This window comes from Barbus barbus, assembly GCF_936440315.1.
Source record: "Barbus barbus genome assembly, chromosome: 28".
NCBI classification, from domain to species: domain Eukaryota; kingdom Metazoa; phylum Chordata; class Actinopteri; order Cypriniformes; family Cyprinidae; genus Barbus; species Barbus barbus.
In genome coordinates this window covers 30,166,532-30,194,504 of record NC_136756.1, presented here as the reverse complement: position 1 = coordinate 30,194,504, position 27,973 = coordinate 30,166,532, and the positions used below count along the sequence as shown (strand labels likewise).

The 27,973-nt window shown below is 36.1% G+C and overlaps 1 protein-coding gene across 3 annotated transcripts; it reads right to left on the bottom strand.

Moving 5' to 3' along the window:
• Positions 1 to 13: 13 nt before the first annotated feature.
• On the bottom strand, positions 14 to 27,137 carry LOC306847997 (centrosomal protein of 120 kDa-like). 3 transcript variants are annotated; one of them, XM_079382294.1, is made up of 20 exons: positions 26,990 to 27,137; positions 26,125 to 26,281; positions 25,936 to 26,050; positions 25,506 to 25,641; positions 24,270 to 24,418; positions 22,220 to 22,417; positions 21,106 to 21,330; positions 18,529 to 18,898; positions 17,090 to 17,258; positions 16,852 to 17,001; positions 15,398 to 15,580; positions 13,908 to 14,001; positions 13,684 to 13,827; positions 12,343 to 12,432; positions 11,489 to 11,581; positions 11,251 to 11,412; positions 5,361 to 5,483; positions 5,179 to 5,277; positions 1,453 to 1,598; positions 14 to 445 (listed from the first exon to the last, which is right to left on the bottom strand). In XM_079382294.1, exons 1-20 carry the CDS (start codon positions 27,036 to 27,038, stop codon positions 265 to 267), a joined length of 3,033 nt encoding a protein of 1,010 aa, XP_079238420.1. In that variant the 5' UTR covers positions 27,039 to 27,137; the 3' UTR covers positions 14 to 264. The 3 variants fall into 3 exon arrangements, with proteins under 3 accessions (XP_079238420.1, XP_079238421.1, XP_079238422.1); XM_079382295.1 differs by having other exon boundaries at positions 13,684 to 13,794; XM_079382296.1 differs by having other exon boundaries at positions 26,125 to 26,341; positions 26,990 to 27,095.
• Positions 27,138 to 27,973: the final 836 nt, after the last annotated feature.

The following is a 27,973-nucleotide window of genomic DNA, read 5'->3' as shown; positions in this document are numbered from 1 at the left end:
TCGAGGCAGAGTTTGAAAAGAGATCAAAACAATATTTATTTAAACTGACAGATACAAATCTAGTAAAAAACACACACCTCATGGACACAATAAATAAAGTCACATATAAAAGGCTTATGAAGCTCTGAAGTGTTAATAATCCTGTAATGATTTATTGAGAAGCAGTGCCACCTGCTGAAATCCCTCACATCTAACTGTGTGCAAACCCTGACGGAAGTGAATCATGTGAGGCGTCAGACTCGTCTGATGAATCTGACACTGATGTCAGGTGCTCCTGTGGCTCATGGCCTGCTGGATCTGTCGGTCGAGCTCAGAGATGATCCGGTCACTGTGTGTGTAGACGCCGGTGCGCAGCAGTGTGTCTCTCTCCTCCAGCAGACGCGTCACGTGTTCATCTGCGCTCTCGTTTACAGACTCGCTCTGCCTCTCCTCCTGCTGCTTCAGTCTGATCACAGCCAATACGTCAATCAATCAATCAATCAATCAGGCTTTATTAGCACGGCTGATGTCAGAGCAGCCCGTAAAATATCACAATATAACCAGATCCAACGAGACACAGAACTACTGAAACATTTGATGATGTTCTGACTACAGATACTACAGACTACACTGAGAACAAAATCCCCTCCAAAGAACTCATGATAAAAAAACGGTTAATTCTAATTACTTTAGGTTTTAAATGTAATTCTGGGATGCAAACCTAATTGAAACCATGTTCATTCTGAGGAGTCCAGAACGTCTGCTTATCTTGTCTTTCGGGGGAAAATTATTTTTCTGATAAAAACTGCAATTATGGTTTAATATATGATTTAAAAAAGCTTGCTGTGCTCGTTTGTAGGGATGCACAATTTGACCCAGTATTTTGTGATTATAAATCAATATGACTAGATAATAATAATAAATTAAAATATTAAACCAAATAAGAAATAATACTATTGTATGGAAGCTTGTTTCTGCTATTGCTCATTGTGAATGTTAATGCATTGACTAAGGTTAACTAATGAGATCTTATTGTAAAGTGTTACCTATTGGTCTTTAGAATCATTTAAAAATTGCACTTTAATCTGTGGGAAATGTTTTAATTTATTTTTTTTTTTTCGCATATTGCTTTATTGTATTTAAATGTTCAGTTTCGTTTTGATATAAGAAAAAAGTTATTAAAGCTGTTATACTGTTTTATGACAACCCTTTTTTGCAATAACATTTCAATATCGTGATAATACCGTATACAGTGATCAAAGCATTAGCAATTAATCACAACATGAATATCTCAAATTGTGTTTCGGCGATCTCTCAGGCTGACGATAGGACAATATGACAAGTGAGCATATCACCCAACACTATACTGCAATCTGGTTTTTATTTTGGAAAATCATGCAGCCCTAGTTTGTCATTTTCACACAAACAAACTGATATAAATGACTGAAAGCAACACAAGCTTGGGTCACACACCTGTTGAGCTCGTTACGGATGTCCTGGAGCTCATGTTTCTCGTTCTTGACAGCCTCCTTCTCTTCAGCGGCCAGGTAGCGTAACCTCATGTGCTCCAGCTCCTGCTGCTGCTTCTTCAGGCGTGTCATAGCGTTCTCCTGCTCGCGCTAAACACACACACACACACACACACACGTTTCTGTAAATTGTGATCATAAATTGGGACTTTCCATAGACTTCTATTGTTTTTATACTGACCAAACAATATTTTCTATCCTCTAAAGCTTACAGAAAACCTGTTTGGATTCTTACACTTTCAGATGAGCATCACTTACTATTATTTTCACACTCGTACATGCTCTCTCTCACTCACACGCACGCACGCACACGCACTCACACACACACACACTCACTCACTCTTTCTCACACACACTGACTGTTTATTGGCTGTTTGTTTCTCTCTGGCTGTCTCTCAGGAGATGACAAGATGCTACAAATCTTGCAGCTATATAACAACATTTGGCTTCTTCACCAAGAATGAAACCGAGTTTTTGAGTTGGATTATATGTGCTAGATTGGGGGAATATTTTATTAATTTTGGGGTAGTATTGGTCTCTGATATCTGTATATTTTGTGCATTCTGTGAGGAAGTGCAGCTCCGTCTCCGTCACTCCCAGGATGCAGTGCGAGCAGAGTCTGTCCTCACGAGAGAGCCAGGTCTGTCTGCGCCGGCCCGTCTCTACGGCCAGACTGTGTTCACTGAGTCTGTACATCGTCACTCTCTCACATGCACGCACACACACACACACACACACACACACACACACACACGCTGGCCGTCAGCCATCAACCATTCCTGCAACACATATAGAGAATAACTCATACAATAACTGCTTATTTTTACAGGACGTCTCCTCGATCGCTGGTCTCATTCTCCCGTTTTAATGTGAAAGGTGAAATCTGAGTTTACCAGCAGCGCACATCAATATAGAGCGTCTGTGAAAACTCAAACGAGCTTGATGTTATTGATGATGTGTTTGTGGTAATCTCATTTCATCTGCAGTTTTCCTGAAGCATTACAACATACTAAAACATTCACCGCAGCCAAAAGCACAAGAAAAACAAACACTTAGATGTGGCCTTGACTTACAGCCAAACATTAACTGCAGGAAAACACACACAATTATCCTGAAGATTTGAGGAGTTTCCTTCACTACCTGCGGCTCGAATCATTCCCAGAGTTGTGTTCAGTGTGTAGTGAGCGTCAGCTCTAATAACGGCTGAAGACACGCGTTTGCTTGTGACCAGCGAATGACCCGGATGCCAGACACAACTCAAGAGCAGTTTTCTGCAGAGATTCGCCGACACCTGGACCGCTTCACTGAGGAAATTTACCCAGAAACCCCAAACAGAGCTGACAGATCCATCACATCTTTAATGAAGATCTGTCTAAACGTGCTCTCTGTCACCTGCATGTACACCAGTGCTCTAAAGTTTGCAATCAGTAAGATTTTTACTGTTTTTAAAGAAGTTTCTTTTGCTCACAAAGGCTGCATTTATTTGATCGAAATACAGTAAAAATAGTGAAATATTACAATTTCAAATAACTCTTCTATGTGAATGTGTTAAACTGTAATGTATTTCTGTGATCTGCAGCTGTATTTTCAGCATCATTACTGCAGTCTTCAGTGCCACATGATCTTCAGAAATCATTCTAATATACTGATTTATTATCAATGTTGGATAAATATCTTAATATTTTGCTTTATAATGTTTTTATAATATTTTATAATGTTGCTTAATATTTTTTTTGGAACCTGTGATACTTTTTTTTCAGGATACTTTAATGAAAAAAGGTAAACAGAACAGCATTTATTTAAAATACAAATCTTTTGTAACAATATACTCTACTATTCAAAAGTTTGGGGTCAGTCATATTTTTTCTTTCTTTTTTTTTTTTTTTTAAAGAAATTAATACTTATATTCCCATGTGCTAAAATGATAAAAAAGTGACAGTAAAGACTTTTGTTATATTGTCAGAAAAGATTTCTATTTCAAATAAATGCTGTTCTTTTGAACTTTGTTCCTCTGTGAATCCTGAAAAATTAACATTATAAATGTCTTAATTTCTATCATTTCTCTCACCCCCCCCCCAAAAAATAAAAAAATAAAAATACAGACTCCAAGCTTTTAAATGATATAGTGTATAATGTTACAAAAGCAGCTGTTTTAAATATTGATAATAATAATAATCAGAAATATTTGTTGATCAGTAAATCAGTATATTATTATGATTTCTGAAGATCATGTGACACTGAAGACTGCAGTAATGATGCTGAAAATACAGCTGCAGATCACAGAAATACATTACACTTTAACACATATTCACACAGTAAACAGCTGTTTTAAATTATAATAATATTTCACAATTTTTACTGCATTTTTTATCAAATGCATGCAGTCTTTGTGAGCAGAAGAGACTTCTTTCAAAAACATTAAAAATCTCACGGATGCCAATCTTCTGAACAGCAGTATATTTAGTGTTTCTCATGAGAATACAAGATTATTTAGGTGAAAACCGATCCACTTAAATTCATCCATCGATCTTTCAACAAGCCAACTTGATATTCAGATGTTTAATGTTGAACATAATACAGCCCTGATTTATAGCTCAATATCATATTAAGTTATGGAGGCCTTGGAGCTCCATACATCATCAGCTGTTTTCTTTATATATCTGGCACTTGAAAGTAAAGAGAAAGGCGAGTCTGTGGCCGCTCCAGCTGGTTTGTGTCTGTAACAGTTATTAGCAGGCTGATAAGCTCCATGCGGCGCCTCTGTTTACACGGCCTTCGTCCCGTACAGAGTTCACTGGAGAAGCGGCCCAATGTTTCAGCGCAGCTCGTGACAGCTCACCGTTTCTCAACATTCACTCGCATGGCTTTTTCCATGAGAACTCACATCCACGTCTGCTTTAATGCAGTAAACGGGTCCATTAGTCTTGAGCTGGTTCTGACCGGCACGAACGCATGCGAGAGCCTGCAGCCTGATTGGATCCAGAACACAAACTCCAGACTATTTTTAGAGCCATTAAGATATTTTACATTGCAACATTATTTTCATGACACTGAAGCACATTCTTATGACTGTAATGCACAAGAATCTCATCCTCGTTCATGTTGCAAAAGATACATTTAAATACTAAAGTTTACTCCATTTTAATATATATATTTCAATTATTTTAGAATGAGAATTACAAACAAATTCAAAATAAAACATCCAGATGCATTACAGTCATGACAATCTGAAAAAAAAAATAAAAAAAAATGCATCAATACATTAATTTAGAATAAAAATGTTTTTTGCTTTGTATAAATATTTTATATTTTTTATAAATATTATATATTAGTTACATATTTTAATTTTTTAAAGTATTTTAGTAGAAATATTAAATACTGAAAACAATAACAAAATTCAAACTTTTTTAATCGTCCTTAAAACGGGTTTAATTTTCTATATGCAAAACATATTTTATGGTGTATGATTTGGTGACACATTTTTATGAGATTGATCCAATTCATTTAATTTTTCACAATTATGCACTAAATAATCTGATCAGGTTTGAGAGGTTGAAACTACACCATCTGAAAGCTTTCACTCATCATTCACAGCTGTGACGAGAGTAAAGCACGCTCTAGTAATGTTCATGAACACAGTAAACACAATCATGTGATCTGGATAGTTAACCTGTTTAAATCTGGCCAGCTCCTTCAGCGCTCGTCCCCACTGCTGCTTGTAATGTAGTTTAGATTTAGTTGCTGACTCCAGTTTACGCTCCAGTTCCACCTGATAATAAAAACACAAACGATTGTCACAAAGCCTCCATATAATATGGCACGAATCTGTATACGGTGGTTTAGGTCTCTGACCTTCTCGAGGGTCAGCAGGTTGATCTCTGACTGCAGACGGACCTCGGGCCGGACGTTCTGCTGATCCCGGTACTGCTGGAACTCCTTCTCCAGCTGCTTGTATTTGTTCTCAGCGTCTTGTATCTTTCAGTCAACATGATGATGGAACAAGAGACAAATGGGAAATTATCACAGAATGAAAACCCAGTAAATCCTGACAAACAAAACGGTCTGAAAAATCTGTTTGATTTGAAATGGAACAATTTATTAAACCTTTAAACAAAAAAAATTGCATGTGATTTTTGTTTTGTATCACATTTGATCCATCAGGCTTTTATGGCTCATATAGTCTGATATAGTGAGAATATAAAGCACAAAATAGCTCAATTTTATTCAAAGACTTAAATTGAGCAAAAATGTGAATTTCTTGATTGTGTGAAACAGCAAAAATTGATCGTGTTCAGGTCTTAGAAATCGACATACATTACCAGTCAAAAGATTTTCAGCATCATTACTCCAGTCTTCAGTGTCACATGATCTTCAGAAATCATAATAATATACTGATTTACTACTCAAGAAATATTTATTTTTATTACGATGTTGAAAACAGCTGAGTAGGATTTTTTTCAGGTTCTTTAATGAATAGAAAGTTCAGAAGAACAGCTTTCATCTGAAATAGAAATGTTTTAATCATCAATTTTGATTCATTTAAAGCATCCTTGCTAAATAAAAGTATTAATTTCTATAATTAATCACAGGAATAAATTGCATTTTAAAATAAATTCAAATAGTAAGCAACATTACTGCTTTTGCTGTATTTTGGATCAAATAAATGCAGCCCTGGTGAACAAGAGAAAAACACAAAATCTTACTGTTCAGAAACGTTTGACTGGTAGTGTATGCAATAGAATACAGTATCTTTACAGGGTTAATTCATCAGAATCTAATCAGATGACTGAGATAAGCAGACGAGTCAGTGAATGCTGTCTAAGAAGCGGAGAAGTGCAGACAGCTGTGGTTTACAGTGCTGTTCGTAACATCTCCAGTGTGTGTTTAACACGTGTGTGTGTGTGTGTGTGTGAGAGATCCATCAGCTCGAGACGCTACCGCTGAAACACTTCAAGGGTGTTAGACAGCGTCCGCTCCAACTAAAACCTTACAAGCGCTCTCCATTCGCCGCTTCTGTCTGACAGAAAGCAGACGCCAGAGAAACCTGACACACAATGTTTGGTGTTCACAAACGAGGAGAGAGCGTCCAGAAAAGAAGAAGTAGAAGACAGCCGGGGAGGATTGTGCCTGGATAAACCGGTTAGAGAGTGCCGACGCGGGACGAATGTATGTTTACACGTTACTGACACGATATATGCTCCAGAAAGCTCTCATCACCGCCTCTTCTCTTTTCGCATGTCAGAAACCTACTTTGCTTGATTTGTTAACGCAGCGCAGGGCCAGATGTTTTCTGGGAAAAAATGAGTCGGCAGGCTGAAGTATTTCAGTAGGTGGGCTGTCTGAAGAAAGCCCTCCAGACGAGGAGATGCTCTATTTCACAGAGGAGCTGCAGACGAATTCAACAGAAAACAGATGCAGGATCTCAGAAAACTCTGCTCTTTGTTTGGTGATTAAGAGCGTCAGCGATTATGAGAACTTGTGGGGATATTCGAGATGTCTGAATGCATAAAGATGCCAACAATAAATGTTCACACTCATCTTGTGAAATATATACATATTTGTGTCCCTGCAGCACAAAAGCAGTCATGAGTAACACAGGTATATTTGTAGCAATAGCCAACAATACATTGTATGGATCAAAATTATACATTTCTCTTTTATGACAAAAATCATTAGGATATTAAGATCATGTTCAGTGAAGATATTTAGTAAATTTCCTACCGTAAATACATCAAAACTTCATTTTTGATTAGTAATATGCATTGCTAAGAACTTCATTTGAACAACTTTAAAGGAGATTTTCTCAATATTTAGATTTTTTTGCTCCCTCAGATTCCAGATTTTCAAATAGTTGTATCTCAGACAAATATTGTCCTATCATAACAAACCATACATCAATGGAAAGATTATTTATTCAGATTCAGATTAAAAAAATTGACCCTTATGACTGGTTTTGTGGTCCAGAGTCACATATAGGACTTAATTTACACAAGACTGTAAGATCTTTTTAAGACCAAGTAAATGCTTCTAATGCTTCAACCTGTCTCTGTTACTTTTTAATTAATTAAAATTAGCTTAAGGCCTGAATATCTCTGCTCACAAATAGAATCAGTAAATTATTTTACTGTACATTACACAAAAAGTGCATCTGTTTTTTGATCTTGTTTTCCAGCGCAAATGTCTAAAGATTCTTAAGTGAAGAGAAGCAAAATTACACATCATAAAAAAAGTCTTGTTTTTTGAGAAATTTATCTAAAATGAAGCCAGTTAAAACAAGAACAAATATCTGTCCGCGGGCTCAGAAAAATCTACTTAATTCAAAGAGAAACAAGTTTTCATGCCCCACTGACAGATTTTGGTTTTTGTTTTAATAATAAACTCTGATTAATTTCTCAGAAACAAGACTTCATATCTTCGTTTTGCATCTCCAGAAAATGTCTCTTAATTTAAGGGGGTTTAGATATTTGCACTGGAAAATAAGATTAAAATACTGAAAAAGATATTCATTGCATGCAACATTTAATGCCACGACTTTATGAATTGAAGACGTTATGCTCCGATTTAAAACTGTTTTGGCCTTAATGTGTGAAAGGACGAATTAAAAATCATAAAAACCACAAAAACCTGTTGCCACCCAGATCTAATATTATTACAGACGTCGGATGTTGGGATGCATATGAAGTATACACTTTTATTCACATGAGCAGCTAGTGCCAAACTGTTATATGGTAAATGCTTGTACGTTATTACGCCTGACATTTTATAAAATGCGAAATGGTAACTGTTCTTTGTCTTCTGTATGAAAATACTTGTTTCAGATTCAGATGATTTTTTTTTTCATCAAGTGTTTTGTGAATTCACAGTCTATTTAGTCAAACTGGATAAAGGGCAAGTTATTTAAAAAAAAAAAAAAATGCTAAACAGTTACAAAATAAAAGTAATTTCAGAGACTTCAGGAGTCTTGCAGCAAAAGTTCACTTCCTTTTATTTACTTTAAATAAAACACGTTTGAGCCACTGAATAAAAAATGAAAGTAACTGTGACTTTTTAACCTAAAATAATTCAGATTATTTTTCTCGCAATTCTGACTTTTTTCTCGTCACTGCATTTTTATAGATATACAGTGCCCTCCACGAATATTGGCACCCTTGAAAATATGAGCAAAGGTGGCTGTGAAAATAAATCTGCATTGTTTATCCTTTTGATCTTTCATTCAACAAAATTCTAACCTATCATTGAAGTAACAATAGAAAGTGGGGGGGAAATCTCATGATGAAATATTTTTCTCCAATGAATGTTGGCCACAATTATTGGCACCCCTAGAAATTCTTATGAGTAAAATATCTCTGAAGTGTATTCATATTTACTTATTTTAGCACACCAGGGTGACTATGAGCATGAAATTGTCCAGCCATGACTTCCTGTTCACTTAATCATCCATCACAAGGAGTAAAACCTAAGAATATAGTTCTGATGTGCAGAACAAAATTATTGAGCTTCACAAAATAGAAAGTGGCTGTAAGAAAAGAGTTAAAGCATTGAAAATCCCCATTTCAACCATCAGGGCAATAATTAAGAATTTCCAATCAACTAAAGACGTTCTGAATCTGCCTGGAAGAGGACATGTGTCTATATCATCCTAATGCACGGTGAGGAGGAGAGTTTGAGTGGCTAAAGACTCTCCGAGCACCACAGCTGGAGAATTGCAGAAAATAGCTGAGTCTCAGGTTCAAACAGCACCTACATCAGCACATGTTGTTTGGGAGGGTTTCAAGGAAAATTCTCCTAGCTCATCCAAAAACAAACCCCAGCATATTCAGTTATCAGACACGACTGGAACTTCAAATGGGACTGGCTTCTATGGTCAGATCAAACTAAAAAAAAAAAAAAAGATTTTTGGCAGCAAACCCACCAGATGAGTTTAGTACAAACAGACATAAAAAGTACCCCATGTCCACGGTTAAATATACTGCTGGATCTATAATGTTGTGGCCTGTTTTTCTGCTGGAGGTCCTGGACATCTTGTTTAGACACATGGCATCATGGATTACCAACAGATAAAGAATCAAAACCTGACTGCCTCTGTTAGAAATCTTATAATGGGCCGTGTTTGGATCTTCCACCAGGAAAACAATACAAAACAAACATCAAAATCAACACAAAAATGGGTCACTGAACACAAAATTAATCTTTTGCCATGGCTGTCCCTGTCCTCGGACCTGAACCCTACAGAAAATGAGTGGGCTGAGCTGAAGAGAAGTAGTACTAACATGGAGCTGTGAATCTGAAGGATCTGGAGAGACTCTGGATGAAGGAATGGTCTCTGATCTCTTATCAGGTGTTCTCCAAACTCTTCAGGCATTATAGGAGAAAACTCTGAGCTGTTACCCTGGGAAAAAGACGTCGCAATAATTGTGGCCAATATGAACTAGAGAAAGCAATTATTTCACAATGAGATTTTCTCCCCACTTTCAATTGTTTTACTTCAATGATAGGTTTTGTGAATTTTTTTAATGAAAGATCAAAAGGATAAACAATGCAGATTTATTTTCACAGCCACCTTTGCTCATATTTACCAAGGGTGCCAATATTAGTGGAGGACACTGTATATAGGGCCATTCTACAGAATTGGTGCAAAGTCAGAGTTGGAAACATCGTGAAAAAAAAAATATTTTTCCAAAAATTTGATATATGTATGCAAATTGTATAATATCCAAGGTACACATTTTACATTTACGCATTTAGCTGACTCCTTTACCCAAAGCGACTTACATTGCATTCAAGTTACAGTTTTTTTTTTTTTTTTTACATTTTATCAGCTCTTGCTTTCCCTGGGAATCCAACCCACGATCTTGGCGTTGCTAGCGCCATGCTCTACTGTTTGAGCGACAGGAAAGCTTTTGCTATTAATTGTGGGGTCTAGTTACATGTCTAGTAATTGAACAGTTAATGCTCATATTGTATTTTCAGAAAGTTTTGGAATATTTCTCCTCTCCCCACATTTGTTATTAACAAAACACAGTAATATAGTGTTACATATAAATACATACGCATGTATATATTTAAGAAAAATATGTTACGTTTATACATTTAACATATTTATATATATAATATCAATTATATGAATATAAATATACACATGGAGATATTTTCAAAATATATACTGTATGTGTGTGTATTTATATGTACATGATAAATATACACAGAACACAAACATATATTATGTAAACAAAAACATTTATTTTGGATGCCATTAATCGTTTGACAGCACTAATATGTATTATACTTTACTGTATATTCTATATTTTTTAACATATTTTGTATTGTCCTTTTAAGTTATGTTTGTTCCCTTTCTACTCTGTCACTCTCAAAAGGTGTAACCAAAGTAAGAATTTCATTGCACTAGTACATATGACAATAAAGCTCTTGAATCTAGAAGTGATAGGATGTGCGTGACAATCGTATTCAATTAATCGAGCAGAGTTTAAGACCATATTGTGTCATTTTGGCCAGAAACACAAACATTACTCAGCGCTCATTGACTCCACCAGAACCTCATGATCTCACTGGATTACTGCTAAACCTCTTTACTCCTCTCTTAAGAACGAGTGGATTAGTGAGTATTGACATCAGCCGGGGGTGACCTCATGACCCCGTGACCCCAGGGTCACCAGACCCCTCCCAGCTCATGCCTTTAAAGGGCCAGAGATGACAGTAACAGCTCGGCGTCTGCTGTGTTTACCTGCTGTCGCTGCTGAGCCAGTAGATCCTCGAGCTGCCTGACCTTTGACCTCTCCATCTCCACCTGGTGAGCGCAGTCCTCGCGCTGACGCCTGCTTCCGTCCTGCAGCTCCCGCATGCTGAACTCGTGCTCGGCGCGCATCTCTCGCTGCAGCCTCTGCGTCTAAACCAGACGAGCGTGTCAGAAACACAATCAGACGACACGCTCTGTGAAGATCATTCGGAGGATTCGGTCTCACCTCCGTCTCAGCGTGAGCGAGAGCTTTCTCTCTCTTCTCCAGGTCAGACAGAGTCTTCTGCAGCTGCTCCTCCAGGAGATTATACTCCATCTCCTGAAAAAACAATGACAAAAACATAACAATCAGACAGGTAGAAGCATATGAGCACTTAGGGGTAAGGATAGATAACACACTGTCATGGAAAGATCATATGTGACCCTGGACCACAAAACCAGTCATAATGATCAATCTGAATAAATAATCTTTCCATTGATGTATGGTTTGTTATGATAGGACAATATTTGTCTGAGATACAACTATTTGAAAATCTGGAATCTGAGGGAGCAAAAAAATCTAAATATTGAGAAAATCTCCTTTAAAGTTGTTCAAATGAAGTTCTTAGCAATGCATATTACTAATCAGAAATGAAGTTTTGATATATTTACTGTAGGAAATTTACTAAATATCTTCATGGAACATGATCTTAATATCCTAATGATTTTTGTCATAAAAGAGAAATGTATAATTTTGATCCATACAATGTATTGTTGGCTATTGCTACAGATATACCTGTGCTACTCATGACTGCTTTTGTGCTGCAGGGTCACATGTGGTAATTCTCTTTAATGTATTTGCCCTGATTTGATCCATGGGAAATTTATCTTATTTATATTATTTTGTCGTCACTATTTTGTTTTAAGGAGTTAAAATTGGCTCTTATCAACCTTGATTGACATATTCTATCACAATATTTTGACAGTTAAAGTTTCGGGCGTTTGTTTTGTTGGAGTGGGTGGGTTTTTGTGAGCTTTCGGGCTGGAAATCGTCCATCCAATCTGGCAACCCTGTTTCTGAAGCAGTGCTGTGCGTCTGACCTTCTTCTTGATGAGCGCCTCCCGCTGGTGATCTCTCTTCCTCCACTCCTCCGCCAGCGCCTGCATGTGACTCCACTCCTTCTGCTTCAGCTGAGCACAAAACAAACACAACACATGAGAAACATTTCAAAACAACCAACTTCTAGCACACATCCGTTGCATCTTATTGGTAACTTCCCAGAAGTTCACCACCTCTGTTATGATTGGTTAAACTCTCTGCATGTAAAATGAGTAACTTTGTATATGAAACGACTTGCTGAATACTGAATAAAGGCAGCTAATCTTGCAGTGTAATAAATAAATTAATAATAAAAAAAAAAAAATCTGCAATTTTACTGTTTCAAAAAGCTGTATAAATTGCCAAAGCATAAAAAAAATGGTAGCAGACTAAACTATAAAGTTAATATACCAATTGACTAAAATCTCTTTTTACCTTTATAATATACTGACAAACCCCTTAAAAACACAGATGGTAAATACAAAGTGTCATAGACACAAACACAAAACACCATTATAACCTGCATGAGATTAAAATAATGCAATAAATATTCATTTAACAACAAAACTTTAATGTACTGAGAGTCAAAAGTCAATTTAAGGCTTTTTACTATAAATATGTCCCTGCAGCACAAAAGCAGTCATGAGTAACACAGGTATATCTGTAGCAATAGACAACAATACATTGTATGGATCAAAATTATACATTTCTCTTTTATGACAAAAATCATTAGGATATTAAGATCATGTTCCATGAAGATATTTAGTAAATTTCCTACCGTAAATATATATAAACTTCATTTTTGATTAGTAATATGCATTGCTAAGAACTTCATTTGAACAACTTTAAAGGAGATTTTCTCAATATTTAGATTTTTTTGCTCCCTCAGATTCCAGATTTTCAAATAGTTGTATCTCAGACAAATATTGTCCTATCATAACAAACCATACATCAATGGAGAGATTATTTATTCAGCTTTCAGATGATGCAATTGCACCTTATGACTGGTTTTGTGCTCCAGGGTCACAAATTACATCGATTACAGTTTTCCACCATATTGATTAAAGAAGCTTGCGGTTAATTAACTAACAGGTTAGTTTACCGTAGTGTTTTTACTGTATGATTTTACAGTGTATGAGCTCATTGTTCTGATGTCAACACTGCAGTGCTTTGTAAATTATTTATTTGAGCTGTTTTATCTTATGCTGTATTTGAGCGAGAAGCTTTGCATTGTGAACATTAGAGTTTCTTCATAGCACCACGACAATGAAAAACTAAACTCTGTTTTCCATGATACATGTGATCTGAGATGTGAGCGCTGTGACTGAAGACCTGAGCCGCACCTGATTATCGAACAGATCCTCCTGCATCTCCTTCCACATCTCCAGCTCCAGCGCTGCCTTGTACTCCAGGGTCTCTCGAGGTCGAGTGACAGTCTCCGCCTCCCCGGGGCCCTGAGGAGGAGGAGCCAGAGCCGCCGCCGGCCCCTGATCAACAAACATTACCCATAATTCTGCTGTCCAAGCCACATTAGCATTCAGATACAGAGCAAGAGTCGGAGCCTCACCTGTGACGAATCAGAGACAAGGATGTCTTGAGCTTTCACAAACCCCAGATCTTCAAGAACGCTCACATAACAGAGCTCAGCCAACTTCTCCGACCTACAGACACACAATTCAGTTCAACCATCAAACTAACAGCTATAGAAGCTTATTACTGCCACGGGATAAAAGCATAATAATGGTAATTATAACTGTAATCTTTTTATCTCACGATTCTTTTTTTTCTGCCACAGAATAAAAAAGCTAATTGTGACTATGTCTCAAAGTTTTTATCTCACAATTATGACTTTTTTTTTCTCAGAATTGGAAAAAAAGAAAAGAAAAATAATGTGAGAAAATGAGAGAGTTGAGAAAGTTGAAATGACTTTCTATTTTTTTTTATTCCATGGCAGAAAGAAGGTTCCATTAAAAACAATTGTTGTCATGTATCATAAAAATGTGCTTGCTGTGACATAAATAGACAGATGAAAAAAAGATCCTTAACCCAGAAATCATCATTCTGCAACCATTTACTCACACGTTTTTAAAATGTTTCTTTCTATGAACACAAAAACAGATATTTTGAGGAATGTCTTGGTGTTTTTGTGCATAGAATGAAAGTAAATGAGGTTTAATGTTGTTTAGTTCCCAACATTCTACAAAATATCTTCTTTTGTGCAAAAAAAAAAGAGAGGACGGAATGTTTATTTTTTGGGTGAACTGTCTCTTTAAGATAAATCTTAAAGGGACATTTATTTTATATTAATTTATTTTGCCATTGTATGCATGTGGCCTTATGGCTTGATATTCATGACTGATTTTACCTGAAGTTTCCTCACCTTGGAATCTCTTCTCTAAAAACATTGTTTGGTTAATAACATCCTTATTCTTTGAAAATCAAATATACATAAATCCAAGTATTTGAAAGTGAAACCTGGGTTGTGTGTATTTCACAATGAGTTTCATTCTTATACAAAAGCACTGAAAATAATGAAAAATAACAATGCAATAAACCTTTTTGCCATAATAGAAAAATATGACTAACAAAAAAAGCCCTAGCCCTTTCATTTTCTTTTTTCTATTAATTTATTTGTATTTGATCTATTCTCTATTCTATTTCTTTTTGCATCTGATCCTAATGTTCTAATGCAAACATATGTGTGTCTTTGGAGCACAAAAGCAGTCATCAGTAGCACAGGTATATTTGTAGCAATAGCTACAATGGAAAGATTATTCAGCTTTTATATGATATATAAATCTCAATTTCAAGGAATTGACTCTTATGACTGGATTTGTGCTCCAGGGTCATAGTGTCATTGCCATGATACTGTTCAACAATAATATTAATAATGAACATGTTTCAGCATTGTGTTTTAAGGTCACCATCTAGAGGTGAGTTCTATGCGCTGCAGGTACAGTGTCCTGCTAGGATTGAACAGAATATGATCCAACAACTAAATACAGTCCTGTACGCTTCACGCTGTGATAAGCCTTTCATTGGTAAATCTGCACGAACCCGTCTGCTTTGATGATGGGAGTCCTCTCGGAACAGCTCTGTCTCCAGTGCTGCTGGCCGGACGGATCGAGGAAGCGTGTTTTCTCGGAGCTGAGGAGACGAGACAGATGAATGCTGACAGAACCCAGCAGAACATCTCCAGAGCTCGGCTCTCTGTGCCACATCTCCACCACCAGAGGAACCCTGAACACACACCACAACAACAACAACAACAACTCACAATCAAACTCAAGACGTCACATTTAAACACCAAGCTCATTTCCATTTCAGTGCATTTCCAGACTGAGATTAACCCTGTAAAGCCTGACATATAAAATCACAGTCAGAAAAAAAATCTAATTAAAAATAAAAAAACAGTTTATTGAAACTTTAGACAAAATATTTTTTAAAGTGTATTTTGTTGAGTATCATCTGATGCATCAGGCTTTTATGGTCCTGATATAGCGAGAATGCGGAGGAAAAAACTGCTAAATTTTATTCATAAAATTAATTTACTGCAGATATTTATAAGATTAAATTCTGCTGCTTGTAATGTAAATCAATGAGATCTTTATAACAGTACAGCAGATACTGATCTAAATATCAGTGGTCACTCTATATCTCCAGTAATATGTCTTAGGAAGATGAGACTGAAATGATCCAAACACATGATGCAATGCTGATTGAGAGATGAAGAAATAAACGCTCCTCAGAAGATGTGAGATGAAGATCATTCCTCCGCTGAGGAACAGAGAAAGTAAAGCTTCTGGAAACAAACGCTCCTCCAAAGATCCTGATGATCAGATTTGAGACGCACTGATTTTTCTAGAAAATGATTGATGGAGAATCAAGTAAAGCTGAGCTGCTTCAGTCCAGTAAGAGTAACAACAAAATCAGACCTAGGGCTGGGTATCATTAAAAAATATTCTATATCGATACCTTGAGTTCGATACCGATTCCTGAACGATACTTTTTTTTTTTCGATACCAATTTTATGAAAACAGTTTTAACAAGATTACATGATCTCAAAAAACTTTGGATTTATTTTTTTCAGCTTGTTGACATGTATACAGACTCAAAGACTCATCTCCTGAGCCACTGCACAAAGAAACAAAATATAGCCAACACAATAAATCAGTACAAATAATTTTAATAAAGCTCAAATAGTTTTCAGTTTACACTAGTGCGTGCTCGTTTTAAAACACATAGCTCAGACAGAATCATCATTTCTATTCATTTATTCTAGGTTGTTAAAGACTTCAAGAAATTTAACATCTTTATCAACTTTCATAAGAACTTTATTTCTATTTGCTTTGTTTTCTTTGTATGTATGGATTACTTGGGTTGTTATCGACATTGGTGAAAATTTCATCAACAGCATCTTTAGAAATATATTTACTGAGAAAAATGTTCAATACTTATTTTACCCGCTGTATGATCCAGTGGGATTTCTAGGGTTAAAGGTCTGATCTCACCTGAGGAAAGTGTCCTGAAGCTGATTGGGTAAAGCAGCGAAATCAAAGGCGCAGTACGACTGCGGCAGAAACACCTCTGTGCTCCTCTTCACCTCCACCGCTGGACTGGTCATGATGGGAGCCGCGCTGCCGAAGAACTGGTAAGCATATCTGCGGCCGGAGGAAAGCGTGTTATGACTCGAGCAGGACATGTTAAAGGAGGAACATGATAAAGCTCAGGCGGCGTGTCGTGAGGTACCTGAGGACACAGTTGATGGGGAAGCTGGTCCTGAGGTCTCGGACGCTGCGCAGGTCCAGGGAGAAGCAGTAGTGATGTGCGGACACAGGGATGGAGATCTTTGGAGCAGAAACAGAGATGGACGAGTCTGCAGCTTCAGCTTTAGCCACATCTGGGACAACATGTGCGTCTGAAAGAACAAAACACAGTTATTCACACACGTATCAAAAAACACACAAATACAAATCTGTGAATTCAGCTACTGCACTTACAGCACTATAGCAATTATATATATATATACACACTAAAACTGAGTTCTGAGTTTGTGTTACGATCCTTGGCATCGTTGTTTTCGTATGTTCTGCTTTGTGTATGTGAGTGTGTATGTGTGCAGGGATTGGCTCTTCATTAAGGAACGTGACTGGTGGAGCCTGAAGCGGGTGACTATAAAAGGGTGGCGCTACCAACACCTGGAGAGCTCACTTTAGCATTGGCTGTCGTGGCGTGAAGAGCTCCGGATTCCACCTCCGTCAACAGATCACCAACGGCTTCGTGGTTATAGGTTGTGGCTGTTTCGATTCGTGATTTATTCTGTTTATCCTATGAAAATTCATTAAAGCGTAGGAGAGGTCTGCTATTTACTTTGATCTGATCTTTCGATGTGTTTTTGTTTAGGGAGTTAGGGAAGTTCATTCGTATTTTTCTTTTCTTTGTAATTAGGTCATTTATATTTTTATTTTATTCAGTTATTTTATTTGTTATTTTGGCCTTGCTAATGCTCTTTATGTTTCCTATATTCTTCTTTAATAAATCATATAAACTTATGTGTTGTTTTGGTAATATGGGCCATAATAATAGGGTGAGACGCGAACCAGTGATGTCAACGGGATTTCTTTCGTTCCTGTGCCAGGTGGAAAAGATAGAAGCTACAAGAGTTTGTTGAATTAAATGCCAGATCAAAAGACCGATATATACCAACAAATGTTATGCATAATGCCAGACTTTTAATTATAAACAAGCCCAAATAACACAGGGACTCTTATTTTGAAATGTCTATGCTTTGTTACTTACAGCTGCATACTCAAAAAGCTTTAATTTTTCACTCTTACAACCATCTACAATATATTACAATAATGTAAACACTGTCATAATTCAGCAACAATAGATCATAAGCAATCGCTTGGCATTAATGTGTGATATTCACTGATCGTGAACTGTAGAACGTGCAGAATTTACATTTATTTAATGAAATAATAGCCTTTTGAAGCTTAATAATAATATTATTTTTATATTTAAGACTTTTTTTTTTTACTTAAATTTGATCAATAATCATTTTAAAATTTGAAAAGAACCCCAGTTTAAATCATTCTGACAAACTAAATGGGCTCCTGCTGATTTCTACAGGACAATGGAAATAAATATCATTAATCCACTGATTCTACATGTGATTGAACACTTGCCGTGTGCTGTGGGAGGAGCCTGTCTCTCGTGTGCTGTGGGAGGAGCCTGTCTGTCGTGTGCTGTGGGAGGAGCCTGTCTCTCGTGTGCTGTGGGAGGAGCCTGTCTGTCGTGTGCTGTGGGAGGAGCCTGTCTGTCGTGTGCTGTGGGAGGAGCCTGTCTGTCGTCACTGCACAGACTCTCAGCCTCGCTCTCAGAGTGCTGGTGTTCAGGAGAAGCGTCTGGAGACCGGAGAGGCTGGTCTAGTGATCTCCTGGCCGGAGACAGGGTCATCAGGGCTCTGGGCTCCTCTGAGGGACGTTCATGACGGGCGGCTGGAACGGGGCCTTTCTTCACTGGGGTTTTAGGTCCATTTTCAATGGGTATGTCTAGCTGTTTACAAAAATATGCCTGGTAAAAGGCCAATAACAAACTATATAGACAAAAACATCCTGAGTCTAGAACTCATTAGAACAGATATAAAGAAATGTAATAAAGCAATAAAAAAAAATTAAGGATAATATTATTAAAGGCACCATATCTAAACACTTGTCCCATATCAAATACACTTATGATGTTATTAAAGCTTTCTTGCTCTAAAAAAATAAATAAAAATCAATGATTGACCAAAGTTTTCACATACGAAATGACTAAAGAGGTCCCTGCCAAGCTGCTGAAAACTGGTGTATTGACAAATATCGGTTAACGAGATTATAGTTTTGACATTTATAAGATTTTTTTGGAGTTCATAAATACTATGCTTGGTCTGGGGAGGAACTTTTGATTTCATAGAGTAATCTAATTATTAAATAAAACAAACATTTTTGTTAATTGAAATTTAATAAACTTTAACTGAAATTAAATAAAATATTTAATAAAAAAAATAAAAATAACTTTCAGCTAGTTTCCAAACCAACATTTCTCATTTTTATTTAAAGTCTATAAAAATGAGTCTTCATGTATTTCACAACACTTCAGCTTGTGATTCTTCTTAAGTGAAGGTTTTTTTTTAGGATTTTTACCCCTAAGTCTCTGAGAAACTGACACCTTGTAATTCTGGAGACTCCAGGAAGTTGCAGTTCTGGAAAATGTTGACGCTGGAGACTAAATGGTTCCTGATGGTTTCACACCTAATTCTTCGCCTAATTCTTTTGCAGTTAACATGTCTCTTTTCTTCTTCTCCTGTTTTCTCTGACCCTGCTGACCCAAGCAGCATTTCGGTGTCCAATGGTCAGGCCTTAACTTTGCAAAGTCTAGTCTTGCATTAGTATTTCATCCTTCTCATGGGCAGTTAATCATTTTTGACTTAGTCTGAGTTAAATGTGTTTTTTGGCTCATTTTATCTGTAAAAGAGAACCTGCACACCTAAATATAAGGAGTTTTTCACTTCCAGCCTCCATGGACAATTATATATCACTTATAAATGATTGAATACAAAATTAATAGTAGTTATTAAGATTGATGTGGTTAACAATTATGTACTAAAAGAAAAATTAATAAAAACTACATATATATATATATATATATATATATATAAATAATTTTCAAACTGTGGCTAAAAATGACAACAGAAGATATAAAAATAAAACTAATTCAAAATATTAATAAAAACTAACTAATAACAAAACATATTGTACATCAAATTCTTATAAGATTAAGAAAAATCCTACTTTATAATGACTCGTTTTACATTTAAACATTTTATTTTGAAAGTGCAAGAAAATGTCCATGTAAAATTATGATAAACGAGCACAAAGCCTCAAACATGATCTATTTCAGTATCACTGAGATACTATCACAGCTAGTATTTTAATTCATTTAAATTTTTTTATGAGGATTTAATTTTATTTCTAGCTAAAATGTTGTGTTTTGGCATTTTTGATATGCCTATAGTTTTTTTTGTTTGTTTTAGTTTTATAAATTTTATGTTTTAGTTATTTTACTACATCAAGTTAAACTAAATGAAAATAAGAAATGTTGCCTTGGCAATTAAACTTAGAAATAAAAGATTTTTTAATATTTTATTTCAGTTAAAGTTTATTTAAAGTAGGGATGGGCGATATCTTATTGTTTGCAATATACCGGTAAAAATTCTCCCCACGATAAGAATTAGTCGTCCTGCGATAATAACGATAAAGTTTAGTTGTTGACATATTTCTGTGTGCGACCGTGCAGAGTTTATCACTAAATGAGGAGCTCTTTCTTTCATTTATTGACATACTTTTTCTCCAAACTTACAATACAACCCTAACTAACTGGTTTCATATTACAGAATGATACACCTCCATCTGTGTTTTATTCAGAGATAACTGGATACCTTTGTCCATATTAGGGATTTCTAATCCCTTCTTCTGCGATGCGATGCATATGTGGAGTATGAATTAAACAGTCATTACATTACATGTGAACTCAGTAATGCTCACAAAACCCTATTTTGGGTAAAAACAGGAAAGATAATACTTTTCTCTAAAGAAACAGGATTCCCTGAATTATCGTCACTGATATTGTTATCGCAATAAATACCGTGATATATTTTTAAGCCCATATCGCCCATCCCTAATTGAAGTATCAGTTTTTTGATACGCCCCATATGATCAGACCTGATTGTTGATATCTTCGGCTCTCAGGGTCACAGATATGCCCACGGTCGGCTGCAGGTCTGGAGGGACAGACTCCCGGCTGGGCTTCACTCGGTTGGGCGGCTGCAGGATGAAAGCGCCCTCTATAGTGACGGGATGTTTAGTGAGATCTGCGCTGCTCTTTATTAACCCAGCCAGACTGACATCAGTGCTGCCGAGAGACTGGTTTCCACAGCAGAGATGGATCTGTGAGCAAAACACATAAAACATCATCACTATTACATCATCAGGTGTGATCATTATCATGATCATTAGGTGTGAATAATTATGGAAAAAATAATGTTAAAATTAGGGCTGTCCATCGATTCAAATATTTAATCGCGATTAATCGCATGATTGTCACGAGTTAATTCATGATTAATCGCAACAATCGCACATTTTTATTTGTTCTAAATGTACCTTAAATACTTTTCAAGTTTGTAATACTCAAAGCATCGATATTTGTCCATGCCCACGTTGATTAATGCAAATGTTTGTTTATTATTATTGAAACCATAGTCAACATAGAGCATGAAGACTAGACAACAACACACAGCGGTGATTTGTTACTGAATCACTGTTTTTGAATGAATCAATTGAGTCAATGATTCAGTGACTCATAAAGACAGTCATTTGGTTCGTTTCAAGGTGAATCAGCCATTTGAAAAAATCAGTTGAATGAAAGATTCAGTGACTCACTTATTAAGACTTGCCGCCATGTACTGGCACTTTCATATTTAGTGTATCATTTCATGTTTTAAAATCATTTCATATTTAAAAATTCAATTAAAAAAATATTAATACCACTTTATTGTCATTATTTAAGCAATGTAGAATTAAAATATTTCTTTCCAAAGCTATTTTTTTGTAATGTCTATTCAATGCTTTTCTCATTTAACACAATAATGACTTTAAATGATTTTTTGGGGGGTCATTTCTCAGCCAAAATTGATGTGCGAATAATTTTTGATTAATTACATTACCTAATCGGCACATAATGTACTTAATTAGATTTAAAAATTTTAGTGCTTCCAAGAAAAAAAAAAAATAAAATCAGTCCAAATGTGATCCAGGTCTATCAGAGATCTGTGCTGACCTGCAGGAAGGGCTGCTGGCCGAGGAAGAGCCGCAGGACTCGCTCACTGCTGCGGATGCGGATGGACGCTCGCTCAGGCTCAAAGTTTGGACTGAGGAGGTTCTGGAAAGGTTCGCTGGTGACATCATTCCCCAATAGAGTGTAATAGAAGAAGAACTCTGCGCCCTCGCTGGACAGCTTAGTCGAGCTGGAGATCAACTGAAGATCAGGAGAACATGTCGTTTATTCATTATGTACATTAAACGATTACTTCACCCAAAAATTTAAATTCTGTCATTAATTACTCACCCTCATGTCGTTCCAAACCTGTAAGACCTTCGTTCCTCTTCAGAACACAAATTAAGATATTTTTGATGAAATCCGAGCTCTCTGACCCTCTCATAGACAGCAAGGATCCTAACACCATCAAGGCTCAGAAACATAGCAAGGACATCGTTAAAATAATCCATGTGACATCAGCGGCTCAACCGTAATTTTACAAAGCTACGAGAATACTGTGTGTACAAAGAAAATAAACAAACATAAAAAATGACTTTTTTCAACAATTTGTCTCCTCCGCGTCTCCCTATAGCGCCATTTTGGAGAGTATCCCATACGTAAATATTGTATGCAACGTATGTACGTTCAGATCGAAGCGTAAGTGATTGTTTACGTATGTGATTCTCTCCAAAATGACGCTATAGGGAGACGCGGAGTAGGGCTGGGCGATATGGGCAAAAATTCTTATCTCTGTAGTTTTTGGCCGATTTGCGATATACGGTATATAACACGGTATTTTCGGTTTTGTATCTGGATTTTTATTTTTTTAATCTGTATTAAATATATATATTTTACATATCGCCTAATGTTGTCCAACGAAACAATACATATTAAAGCCTATGAAAATTTAAAAAAGTGAATGTAACAATGTAAGCCTATATATTATATGCAAAAGGGGTCAAAATCACATTTCATTCTAACATTGTAACATTACAATCTAAAAACAAAAATAATGCTTTTTAAAGCATTAGTTAAATTCACTAATCTAAAAATGGAAATTAGAATAAAAGCAGACTTGTATTAGGCTATTTTGATTACCCCATTACAGTCACTTTACAGTTAGTGCTATCATAAAAATACACTTGCTTGTAGGTTTAAAATTCTACATGTCACATTGTCCAACTACAAATATTTCAGTGAAATTTATATTTTAGTAAGAATTATTGCGCTCCTATTTGATTGCGCTCTGTCTGTTTGACACGCACGATTAGCGAAGGAGGAGGCTAATGTGCTCCTGACAGCAAAATGGAAATATTTCCATGACTTTCTAACATTTACAGATGGAGAATATAAGTAAAATATAAGTTATGCATTAAGGAAAACAGCACATCTCAAACACGTTATAGAGCTAAAGTAGAGTCTCTGTCAGCAGCACACACAGCCTTTCTGTCAGAGCCGCTTTAATCTATACCAAACTATTAAATATACTATATCTTACAAGCCCTTAATATAAAGCTTGTCATATGTTTAGAACTAATTGGATCATGCACTTTCTCCACAGCGGCTGAGTCTGTGTTCTCCGCTATATTTTTTCAGATGCGCTCGTATCAAACTACTCTATATTGATATAAACGGTATTGCCTTATAATGTATCGCTTATAAAGAATATATCGATATCTCGTATACACTTGATATACCGCCCAGCCCTAACGCGGAGGAGACGAATTGTTGAATAAAGTCATTATTTTTGTTTTCTTTGAGCACAAAAAGTATTCTCGTAGCTTTGTAAAGTTACGGTTGAGCCGCTGATGTCACATGGATTATTTTAACGATGTCCTTGCTATGTTTCTGAGCCTTGATGGTGTTAGGATCCTTGCTGTCTATGAGAGGGTCAGAGAGCTCTCGGATTCCATCAATAATATCTTAATTTGTGTTCTGAAGATGAACGAAGGTCTTATGGGTTTGGAACGACATGAGGGTGAGTAATTAATGACAGATTTTTCATTTTTGGGTGAACTACCCCTTTAAATACATGCGGATGAGACTGATATACGACAGAAGTTCTCTTCACCTGCTCCAGTTTAGTAGCAAACGCAACCGTTACTGACAGCACAAACATGTCGGCGCACACATCTTCAGGTCCGATCTGATGAAAACCTTCTTCCTCGTTCAGAACCGCTCTGAGTTTAGCAGAGTCCAGAGGAACCAGCGCTGGAGAACCTACAGAGTTTACAGTGACTTCATTAACAAAACGATCATTAGAGTCAACAACAACGACACTCATGACCCGTTTAACCTTCATCACATTAACCAGCATTAAATTACTGTGTAACTATTGACATCCGTAACAAACACAGCCTAAAACAATGACTGCATAGATATTTTACTGCTAGATAACCAATTAACATTAACCAATAGCAAACCAGTGTTGCATTAGTATATATTTATTTGGATAAAAGCGCCTGAATGACTAAATTACTAAATGTATTTATATATGGTTTAATTTTTATTTTCAATTACCTTTTATTTTAATAATTTTACTTTTCATTTTTATTTTAGATAAATTTTTAGTCATTTTATTTATGCTTTTGTCCATTTTATTATTATTATTTTTATAAAAAAAATTACTATTTAGGTTTAAATTTATTTCTAGTTCAGTTATTGTTTTATTTCCAGTTAGTTTTTTTTTTAACCAATACATTTTTCAACTTTTCACAAAAACTATGTATTACATATCAATAAAAAAACGTTAATCCACAAAACTATTTCAAGAGAGAGAAATAAATAAACATCGTCAGAAACTACTAGAGCCCAATTTAGCATATCAACATACATTAATTCACAAAAAAACATTTCAAGAGAGAGAGAAAATAAATAAATAAATGTTAGTTAATTAATTACAAATACCTCTGAAACGATCCCATTCCAGCATGTCATTTTCATTATTTTTGTTCATCTAATATTTATATTATTTTATTTCAGCTGTTAGATTGATTTTGTGGTGGAGAATATTTTTTCATTTTGGTGAAAATTTTCAAAAACAATCATTTTTTTTTTGGAATAAATGCAGCATTATTTTTGTTATTTCATGTTGATTTCAACAACAGTGCGTTACGAGACGCAACTGAACCAGCACTGACCTGAGTGGAAAAATAAACATGCAGAACATGAAGCTTTGAAGCCCATCAACAGAAGCAGAGGACAGGAGGAGGAATGGAGAAGGAACAACAACACAAATACAAGAGCAAAAGAAAGCACAAACATCAGATGTGTGCATCAGTGTAAGAAAGAGCGGAGCGTCAGGTACCTGGTCTCAGAGGGGCTTTCTTTGCTTTGAACTGCTCAGCTGTTGGTTTGGTGTCGTTCTCTAAGATCATGCTGATCAGAAGAGCAGGTTTCAGTTTGGTGTACTTACTACTGAGCAGAGAATGCCATTTAGGAGCCTGAAGAACACATAGAAGAATTTCATAGAATGTTTGTTGATCATAAATCAGTATATTATTATGATTTCTGAAGATCATGTGACACTGAAGACTGGAGTAATGATGCTGGAAATACAGCTGCAGATCACAGAAATAAATTACACTTTATCACATATTCACACACTTATTTTTAAATTATAAAAATATTTCAGAATTTTACAGCATTTGTGATCAAATAAACGCAGCTTTGGTGAGCAGAAGAGACTTCATCATTATTCCGAATCTTTGAGCGCTAGTGTAGAAGAGCATCCTGACCTGTTTGAGCTCTTGCACGGATCTCAGATCAAGGATGATATATCCCACACACTCTCTCGCAGACGTGCCGGAGTCGACGGCGTAACACTGGAGCTTGATGGGTGTCCTCTGGAGTCTGTGGGAAGAGCAGAAGACACTGAGTGAGAGTGAAGCGCTGATGTTGAGCTGGATCAGACGAGCAGGACTCACCGGTGCTGGTGCAGTGTCTTGCGGTCGAGCTCCCAGGCCAGTTCAGTGCAGAACTGCGGCTGTTCTTTGTGTTCTACGGGATCTGTGGCCAAAGTCTCTCCGTCAAAGCGAGCCTCGACTACCAGCGTGTGCCGTGGACTCCTGGGAAACCGACGGCCTGATGAAGGACAACACAGATCAGTCACGCTGCTTCAGAGGAATATATACTGCAAAAGTGCTAGAAATATAAACAAACAGCGATTACAATGAGAAAAATATACTAAATACTCTCTTCTGCTCACCAAGGCTGCTTTTATTTGATCAAAAATGCTGTAATATTGTGAAATATTATTATAATTTAAAACAGCTGTTTTCTGTGTGAATATGTGTTAAACTGTCATTTATTTCTGTGATCTGCAGCTGTATTTTCAGCATCATTACTCCAGTCTATAAACACAATATTTATATATATACACAAACACAGTAAGAAGTTACAGTAAAGTCAAAGGATCCTTAAAATGTTTTTATTTAGTTAGTTTGCCTTCTTTGAATGATTACTACAGTGATACTATGGTACAGTATCAGATGATTATCATACTCATGTGCTGTGATACTCCAGAATACCACAGTATTACCATGGTAACCATACTTCACTACTTACTTATTACTATAGTAACGATACAGCCAAAGATTCTGTTACTACGGTACTTTCTGGAACTCTATTATTAGTAACAGATCTGTCCAGAAACGCATGTTTACATATAACTAATAAACATGTCAAGCACAGGTGATTAATATAACATAAAATCATTAATAATTAATATAATACCGCATTCGCTTCGATTCTATTGCATGAGCCATAAATAAACTCTCTCTGTTAACTTACCTTCGAGAATAGAAACCACAATCAGCAGCTGCTCTGATTTTGAAGCCATCTGCGTTAATTAATCATACTCATAATGATGTTTCATCTGTTTGTTTTTAGCGCGTCTGTTGTGTAACTGTCAGTCTGCGGCACTTCCGCCGGAAACAGCGGCGTGTTTGTGAGTCGCGCTCCCTCTGCAGGACGGATGAGCGCATTACACGTTCCTCATACATTTTTGTCTTTTTATGGAAAATAAATAGGAGTTGAGGTAAGTCATGTTTTAATTACATGTTTTATATATATAGTAAATACTTTGGCTTAATGCTTGTATTTTCCAGTGTGAGCTGGTTTTAATGATCGTTACCATGGTAACCATAACTGCGCCAAACACACAGAAAATAGCACGTGTTTGCTGATGTACCCTGATAAAGTCATGCTATTTACTGACATATATTTTAGTACTGTGTCAGTACCATGTCTTATGTATTTGGAGATCATTCAGTATAAGTACATTGAAATATGCACTCATTAATTAGCAAAGTACCATATTTATAACATGTTTTCTGAGAGAAAGATTGTTTTGTTTATGCAGATCTTATAGTAATTTATTATCATTTTATCGCAGGTCACAAAAATATGTTCTATGACCGTTCTGTTACGAAAACGTTAAATTTCTCTTTGAAGAACCAAAACATGCAGTTTTTTAAATGTTATATTTTTATGCAAATGTTAAAGGAACATTCCATTTGATTATTTTGCAAACATTATGAGAATGTTACTTTTGAATGTTTCCTGAAAAGAGTCAACATTTCAAAACAGCTACATGAACAACGTATAGATAATGTTTGTGTGCAACATTGTAACATTAAAGACCAGATAACTGAACGAATGTTCTATTAATGTTACTGGATGAACATTTGTTTATTAATAACTTTTATCAGAACGTTCTCTGTTAGCTGGGCCTGTAGAGAACAATATGGCATTTAAGTGGGAATATAACTCGTT

Excerpts from the sequence above, each read along its gene's own strand:
- LOC306847997 (XM_079382294.1), bottom strand. The coding sequence starts at position 27,038 with ATGGCTTCAAAATCAGAGCAGCTGCTGATTGTGGTTTCTATTCTCGAA. Across the intron at positions 26,051-26,124 it reads AAGACACTGCACCAGCACCG|ACTCCAGAGGACACCCATCA; the intron begins GTGAGTCCTGCT and ends CTCTTCCCACAG. Across the intron at positions 1,599-5,178 it reads AGCTGGCCAGATTTAAACAG|CGCGAGCAGGAGAACGCTAT; the intron begins GTTAACTATCCA and ends GTGTGTGTTTAG.